This window comes from Cebus imitator, unplaced genomic scaffold (genome assembly GCF_001604975.1).
Source record: "Cebus imitator isolate Cc_AM_T3 unplaced genomic scaffold, Cebus_imitator-1.0 Scaffold83, whole genome shotgun sequence".
Taxonomy (NCBI): domain Eukaryota; kingdom Metazoa; phylum Chordata; class Mammalia; order Primates; family Cebidae; genus Cebus; species Cebus imitator.
In genome coordinates, this window is record NW_016107398.1 from 6,939 (window position 1) to 15,721 (window position 8,783).

Below are 8,783 nucleotides of genomic sequence, written 5' to 3' on the forward strand. Positions count from 1 at the left end.
TAAGTGTAATAAGCTATCCATACTAATCTAGCTAATGAATGGCTTGGCACAGAATTTGACGTACTGTGTGAATATATACAGAACCGGTGAAACTCACTAAAAGTAATGCGAATGAAGATAGAGTTATTATTGATGGCAGGTGATAGCATGACCTATAATGTGCAAAACAGCAGAAATTGGTATCAGAGAATGTAGGCAATTCTAATTTGATTGAGGACTTAGAGGAAGCCACATGGAATTAATTATGTCCAAGGAAATTATATTGCCAATGATCTGCAAGGGAGAATTTTTTTCTCCTGAGACTTTATAGTTTAGTGATGCTGAAATAGAATTAAGAGGAAGAAGTTGAATTTTCGTAAGAGTATATTCAGAGGATGGAGGCTCTGAATTTATTAGTAAATACATATTTAATACTGTGAGTCCCTTTAAGTTGCCTGATACTCTGGGCAGTTAACTGAACAGTGGTTCAGAGAGAGTGCAGAAGTTTTTATCAAGGAATATTATTTTTAGCATCTGTTCACCTGATTTTTTTTTTTTTTTTTTTTTTTCCTTTACAGTTTTCGGCTTTGTGAGAAACCTTATCATCAAACACAATGGCCAGCAACGTTACCAACAAGACAGATCCTCGCTCCATGAACTCCCGTGTGTTCATTGGGAATCTAAACACACTCGTGGTCAAGAAATCTGATGTGGAGGCAATCTTTTCGAAGTATGGCAAAATTGTGGGCTGCTCTGTTCATAAGGGCTTTGCCTTCGTTCAATATGTTAATGAGAGAAATGCCCGGGCTGCTGTAGCAGGAGAGGATGGCAGAATGATTGCTGGCCAGGTTTTAGATATTAACCTGGCTGCAGAGCCAAAAGTGAACCGAGGAAAAGCAGGTGTGAAACGATCTGCAGCGGAGATGTACGGGTCAGTAACAGAACACCCTTCTCCGTCCCCTCTACTCAGGTCCGGAACTTTATTATTTATAACTGCATTGTGTCCATCAGTGGGCATCTTCTCTATCTGTTTTCTGGAGGTTGGGAGGGTTAAGTGTACTGTGTTTTATTTGTGTATAAATAAGGTTTTATTATTTTTGCATTAATAGTCTCTTTTTTTGCCCTAGGAAAAATTTCTAGAGAATTAAAAATCCCTGAAGTTTTTGCTATTAATATTTAAGAATAGTTTGATATTTATAGCATAACCTAAAATACTTCTATGGAATTGTTGATCTCAACACTAGAGAGAAGAAAGGGAAGAAGGGAGTGGTATAAGGATATTTAGTTAACCATTCTGTTTTTCAGTGTTCTTATTTTAGCTATGTTGTATGTGGAAATCTTAGTGAATTTTAACCTGAATTACCAGTTTGACCACTACATGTCTAGTGGTCAAAGGTGATTGGAATTGAGTGATTTATTTTATGAATATTGGGGATCATGCAGTGCTAACCTTGTTGATCTATTTGTTGTGGTTTATTTGGCATGGTTCTCCCCTCACCTACTGTTACGAATTAGTAGCAACATTTCCAAATTAACCCTCTTTGGTATTTATTTTTCAGCTCCTCTTTTGACTTGGACTATGACTTTCAACGGGATTATTATGATAGGTATGTTAAGTGTTTTGTCATTCTACTGAACAGCTATTTAGTGAGAATCATTTTGTTTTTCTAGTTTGTGGTGATGAACATCAAGGATGTTTTCAAACATCTTCCCTTTCCTCCAAAACAAAAAGTACCTGTTTCTAAATGATTAAGGAGATTATTAGGTAGGGTGATAGTGGTGTTAATGTATGATTTCATAATGTCAGGAGGTATAGGTTTTCTGGATCACTTATTTTCACCTTCCTGCTTGAGATGAGTCAGTCTTAAAAGTAAGGACTCTCTGGCTTACCAGCTGATCCATGTCCTCTTCATTATTTTCCTATTGCTTGTGCATCACATAATGTTTCTATCAGTGCGAGATTGCATATGCAGTGGTAGTGCCATAAGAGTGTATTATTTCCGCCGGGCGTGGTGGCTTACGCCTGTAATCCCAGCACTTTGGGAGGCCAAGACGGGTGGATCACGAGGTCAAGAGATCGAGACCATCCTGGTCAACATGGTGAAACCCCGTCTCTACTAAAACTACAAAATATTAGCTGGGCATGGTGGCGCGTGCCTGTAATCCCAGCTACTCAGGAGGCTGAGGCAGGAGAATTGCCTGAACCCAGGAGGCGGAGGTTGCAGTGAGCCTAGATCAGCTTGGGCAACAAGAGTGAAACTAAAAAAAAAAAAAAATTACTCGCCTAAAAAATCCTGTAGTCTCACATGCTAGTCTGTAGGGAACCCCCGGCCCCCCCCCCCCCCCCCCCCCCCAAAAAAAAAGGAATCCTATAGTCTTTCTTCCCAGGTATACAAAATAGGAGACAATAGTACCATGCTAGTTGCTTTAGGAGTTAATAAGAAGTTAGTGTTGATTTGTACAGTAGATTGTACAATAGTAGTTGTAGGGATGGAGGTGATAGAGTTCTTAAAAAAAAAAAAAAAAAGAGATTGGAGTAATGATTATGATGTGTGCCTTCAGAACACATTAGTATTTTTTAGAGAGTCATAAGAAATGCATTTGAAAGCTGTGTGAATAGGAACTGGGTTATGGGTGGCTTTGAGTGATAGATTTAGAACTGATAGCAAATACCAGGAAATAGAATGATGTGCTAAAGAGTTACCACACTGACATTCTGATACGTCAGTCTCAGTTAACATTGACAGAACTGTTAGTTACTTGGATTGTCATTTTTAAACTGATCCAGTATGTGTAAGTGTATGGAGCAAACTGTTGTACGCAATACACTTTTAAAATGCAATATGTAAAGCATAGTACTTTATGTATATGAAACATGGTACTACTGTTTGTCTTAGAATGCCAGTATTCCAGTCATTAGTATTTTAATGTTATTACTGTATATGACAATTCAGTCTCTTGATTTTGGAATTAAAGTTATTGATTGTTGGAATAAAAATTATTGGGGAATATAACATTTGAATTGAGTTAATCAGTCATGCATGGGAGTTGTGTAAAGGAATCAAGTCAGCTGTTAAATACTGTAAAGTATACACTGAAAGTGTCAGACATGAAAGTATACATTCTGTGTTTGAGAAATACCTTATAGAATATGGTAGCTAGTCATTAAAAGGCTACAAGAATAAGTCCAGAAAAAGAATTTTGATCTACATTGTAAAGGGCCTGGAATGCCATATTAAGATGGTATAGTTGAGTATCCTTAATGCATCATCAAATGGTTTCTTCACTTGACATTTGTGATTTTCTCAGATTTTTTTTTTTTCCCAGGTTCAAGCGATTCTCCTGCCTCAGCCTCCCGAGTAGCTGGGATTACAGGCATGTGCCACTACGCCCGGCTAATTTTGTGTTTTTAGTAAAGACAGGCTTTCTACTAAAAAAAAGTATATAAGTGACTGGAGTATGAAATCCTTTCATTAGAGGTTTCAGAGTGCCGTTACTACTCCATAGCTAAATACATATGTCACTGTGTCAGTGGCTTAGAAATAGATAAATACATCAAGAACTCACAGGTCAAAGACAATACATGAACAAAGATTGAGTTGTGAAGGGCCTGATGTGCTTGGGGAGCAGCTAGCTGTAATAGAAAATTGTAAGTGATGGTTGTAAAGGGCCTTGTATGACATGTTCAGGAATTGTGTCGTATAAATGATATTTTTGAAACAGCCCTTTGGCTAGAAAAGGGAAACTGGAGAAAAAAAGATAGTTTAACATTGTAAATGTTAAAATGGAGAGGAGGTTGGGAGAAATTCTGTGGTGGGAGTATAGGTGTGAGCCACTTGCGCCTTGCTGGACTTAAATAATATTTATTTCTTAGTATTTCTTTTAGTTTCTCACTGTGTCCTGGACTCGTTGAGTAGGTGGGAGATACTTGTAGGAGAAGCAGAAGCCTGGATCAGTCTGCTCTATGACTCAGAATTGAGTGGCGGTCTGATTTCATTTTTACCTAAGACTTAAAGTATCTTGTGGTGTTTTACGAATCTACTTGAGACCATTCTTCAGGTTGATTTCGTCAGCCTCCTTGGCATTTTTTCTTTCCTTAATTTAGCTTTATTGAGATTTAATATTCTATATAATTCATCCATTTAAAGTGTTCAGTTTAAATCAGTAAAATTCAGAGTTTTGCGATTAGGATCATGATCTAATTTTAGATCATTCTGTCACGCTAAAAATAAATTCTGTACAGATATTTTGGGCATTCATACAAATGGAATCATATATGTATTGTGACTGGCTTTGTCCACTTAGAATATTTTGAAGGTTCATCTATGTTGTACCATGTATCAATACTTTTTTTCATTTTATGGATAATACATTTTGTTTATTCATTAGTAGATGCACATTAGAGTTTTTTCTACATGTTAAAAATGCTATGAAGATTGGTATGCAAATTTTTGTATGGTCATGTTTTCATTTCTTTTGCATATATATCTAGGAGAATTGCTGGGTTGTATGGCGGTAAATATTACCAACCTTACCAACAGCGAAACTGTTCACCAAAAGTGGCTGTACCTTTTTTTTTTTTTTTTTGAGATGGAGTTTAGCTCTTATTACACAGGCTGGAGTGCAATGGTGCGATATCTGCTCACTGCAGCCTCCGCCTCCTGGGTTCAAGTAATTCTCCTGCCTCAGCCTCCCGAGTATCTGGGACTATAGGTGTGTGCCACCACCGAGCCACTGCGCCTGGCCAGCTGTACCCATTTATATTACCAACAATCGTGGAAGTTTCCAGTTCGTCCACTTATGTTCATACCTGTATTTTGCTTTTATGCATTCTAGTCTAGTGAGAGTGTAGCGGGATCTCAGTCAGGTTTTAATTACATTTTCTTTAAAAATATTGAATGTCTTTCCATGTGCTTTCCAGTCATTTGTTTACTCTTCCACAAATGTATTCAGATTCTTTGTCCATTTTTATATTAGGTTGTTTTGTTGTAAAATTCATTATATATTCTGGAAACAAGACTCTGGGTACAACATCTGATAGTGACTTTAAAATTTTTAACGGTTTCTTAAAATTTTACCATCCTGGTATAAGAGATATGTAACTTAATTTGTTCTAAGGCTGTTTAGCAGAATTTTTAAGAATTATGGGTTTTTAATATACTGAGTAAATTATAGAATACTGGACTCTGGAAATTGTTTATAAGCGGTAAATGGATGTCTGTGGAGACAACAGACTAGAACGGTGCTGTTAAATAGAACTTTCATGGTAAGTGCAGTAGCCATATGTGACTAGTGCCTTGGACTGGGGATAGTTGCAGATCTAGAACGCTACAAAAATCAGTTTTACTGGGTAGAATAAGTCTAGAGTTGCATAAGGTATAAGAAATGTAATGACTTAAAGCCTACTTTACAGGAAGGAAATAACCCAGACTTTTCAGTTTTAGAGCAAATCTTAAAATGTTGGAAGAGTAAACAGGAGAAAGTCATCTGTAGAAATACATTTTTGTTTGTGATTTCCTTAACAGCAAGCATGCGATAGCAGCTCCAAATGCACATTCATCATGGGCACAGCTGGATTTTTTTTGTGTTTTTTTTTTTTTTTGAGACAGTATCTGACTCTGTTGCCCAGGCAAGAGTGCAGTGGGATAATATTGACTCATTGCACCGTTTTCCTCCTGGGTTCAAGGGATTCCTCCTACCTCAGCCTCCTGAGCAGCTGGCAATATAGGCACGCCATCACGCCTGGCTAATTTTCTGTAGTTCCCGTAGAGATGGGGATTTATCATGTTGCCTAGGCTGATCTCGAACCCCTGATCTTAAGTCAAGTGATCTGCCTGCCTCAGCCTCCCAAAGTGCTGGGATTACAAGCATTAGCCACTGGGCCTGGCCAATAGTTGAATCTTTCTTGAAAATAGATTTAAGTTTTTGGTAAAGTATGATATTCAATTTCTATCTGATTTTTTTTGGGAAATCCTTTGCATTTGTGTTTATCAAGCTAGAAAATCAAAACACCAATCCTCTGGCTTTTAAGCTATTTTGTAGATAATTTGGTTTGTTACACATTGTTGATTGTGTAGTTTATGGACAGTTATTTCCTAGAAGCCAGTTGGGAACATCATTGATTTACTCAACAAATACTGGTTATGATCTGCTGTGAGATATTATACATAGCAGGAATAGTATGATAAGAAATAGAGGCCAGGCGCAGTGGCTCACGCCTGTAATCCCAGCGCTTTGGAATCCTGCGTTGGGTGGATCATCAGAGGTCAGAAGTTCGAAACCAGCCTGGCTAGCATGGTGAAACCTCGTGTCTATTAAAAATACAAAAAATTAGCCGGTTGTGGTGACACGGGCCTGCAATCCCAGCTACTTGGGAGGCTGAGGCGGGAGAATTGCTTGAATCCGGGGGGCAGAAGTTGCAGTGAGCTGAGATCGCGCCACTGTATTCCAGCTTGGGCAACAAGAGTGAAACTTCATCTCAAAAAGTAAAGAAAAAGTTGGCCTCAGAGAAAAGGGTGTGTTTAAGACACGTGAAGCATAAGGCATAGTCTTTAGCTTTTACTTTGAATGAGATGGGAAGCTATTCGAAGAGGAATGAGATCACTCTTACTGAGAGTAGATAATGGGTGACAGATTTATTCAGACAAGCAGTCATTTTTGGTGGGACCAGGGAGAGATGACAATGGGAGTGATTAAAAGTACCGTAGATGGATATTGAAGGTGATGGTGAGAAATTTGCTTATAATGTGATCCCTGAGAAGAGGAATCAAAAATGTAGCCAACCTTTTTGTGCCAGACAACTGGAATCATGGAATTTACAGTGACACTGATTGGCAGGAGCTAGGGTAAGGAGCGAATATCGTAGATCAGTTGTAGCCATGTTAAAGCTGATCCACTTGGAAAGAGGTAAAGCAGTTGTTTATATGATTCCAAGGGAGTCATCTGCTTTAAAGCTTATAAAAAACCACAATACTGGATGAGTGGAAACATAAAATGAGATTTTGGGAGTACTGTGACCTTTAAAGAATGGGACAGGAAAAAATAAGCAAAGAACATTGAAAATGCCAAAATGGAAAAAGTAGGACAAAACTCAGAAGCATGAAGTATCCTGGAAGCTGTGTGAATATATATCAAAAGAGTAGAGAAGTGAATGAACTTGTCACATGTCATTAATAGTTCAAGTAATATAAGAATTTAGAAGATGTCGTTTTGAATTAGCAGTGTCATTGGTGACCTCTGACAAAGGTAAAGTGAATGGGAAGATAGAAATGAGAGGATAGAAAACATACAGTAAAATTCACTCTTGGGTGTACAATTCCTATATCAGATTTGATCTACAAAATGCATAGTCCTATAGCCATCACTATAATCAAGATAGAAATAGTTCACAAAGCTCTGAAATGCACCTTTGTCTTCAGCCACTTTTCCTTCACTCTATTCCCCAGCAATCATACCTGTTTTTATAGACAACTCCTTAAAAGGAATTTTACTGTAAGTGAAAGGATAGCTTTTTACTCTAGTGATCTTGCTTGATAAGAGAATGTTGGAATGAATGTGGGCATATGTTCTTTAAAATACTGTTAACATAATTTCAGTTTTTTTAATTTTAAAAATACATAATTTTTTATTCTTAATAGAGACCTGGTCTCACAGGCTGGTCTCAAACTCCTGGGCTCAAGTGATCTACCTGCCTTAACCTTCCAGTGTTGGGATTACATAAGAGAGCCACTGTGTGGCTCATTTTCAGGTTTTTTTTTTTTTTTTTTTTTTTTTTTTTTTTTTTTTTTTTTTTTTTTTTTTTTTTTTTTTTTCTTTGTCTCTCAGGCTGGAATGCAGTGGTGCGATCTTGGCTCACTTCAAAATCCACCTCCCAGGTTCAACCAAGTCTTGTGCCTCAGTCCCAAGTAGCTGGGACTACAGGTGCACACAATCAGCGCCCAGCTGATCTTCTCTTTTGTATTGTAGTAAAGACTGTATTTCACCATGTTGGCCAGGGTGGTGGTGAATTCCCAACATCAGGCAATCCACCTACCTCGGCTTTCCAAAGGGCCACCGTGCCCAGTCTGAATTTGTTTTTTTTTAAATTTTATTATTATTCTTTAATATTAAAAAAAGATGGGGTTTCACCATGTTGGTCAGGCTGGTCTTGAACTCCTGACCTCAGGTGATCTGCCCACCTTGGCCTCCAAAGTGTTTGGATTACAGGCGTGAGCCACCGCGTCTGGCCGAATTTCAGTTTTTAAAAAAATCAAAATAGCACCACACTGTCAGATTAAAATTTTATCTCTGGTAAAGGTCCACACTGACATGGGAATATGGGTATTGTTGAATATCATGACAAATGAGTAATGTTAAAATTCTTTGGGGCTGGGCACGGTGGCTCATGCCTGTAATCACAGTGCTTTGGGAGGCTGAGCCTGGTGGATCACTTGAGGTCCAGGAGTTCACAAGCAGCCTGGCTAACATGGTGGAATCCCATCTCTACTAAAATTAAAAAAACTTTCTGGGCTTGGGAACATGTACCTTTAATCCAAGTTACTTGGGAGGCTGAGGCATATACAGAAGCAAATCTATGGATTTTTTTCCCCCCTTAAAGCGGTCTTGGATCTAGTCAGGTTTCTGAATTGAGGATGGATCCTAAGACTCAGGCAACCTGCATATTATAGACTAGATTCTTTTTGACTCAGAGTTTTCAGTTGCCTTTTCAAATTGTCTTCCCATGCAGTGTCTAGTTTTATGTGAAGATAGTTTCTGAGTGAAACCATGAAGACACCATCCCCCCCCCCCCTTTTTTTTTTTTTTTT

The 8,783-nt window shown here is 38.1% G+C and overlaps 1 protein-coding gene across 7 annotated transcripts in view; it reads left to right on the forward strand.

The window, feature by feature from the left end:
• Positions 1 to 535: 535 nt before the first annotated feature.
• The window catches only part of LOC108308159 (heterogeneous nuclear ribonucleoproteins C1/C2), a 16,696-nt gene continuing 8,448 nt past the window's right edge, over positions 536 to 8,783 (forward strand). For 2 of the 7 annotated variants that reach the window (XM_017533844.2, XM_017533846.2), the window contains exons 1-2: positions 537 to 949; positions 1,539 to 1,586. In XM_017533844.2, coding sequence (XP_017389333.1) covers positions 594 to 949; positions 1,539 to 1,586 — 404 coding nt within the window. In that variant the 5' untranslated portion in view covers positions 537 to 593. Of the gene's footprint in view, positions 950 to 1,538; positions 1,587 to 3,306; positions 3,355 to 8,783 lie in introns of all 7 variants that reach the window. The other 5 variants (XM_017533842.2, XM_017533841.2, XM_017533843.2 and 2 more) reach the window with 5 other exon arrangements.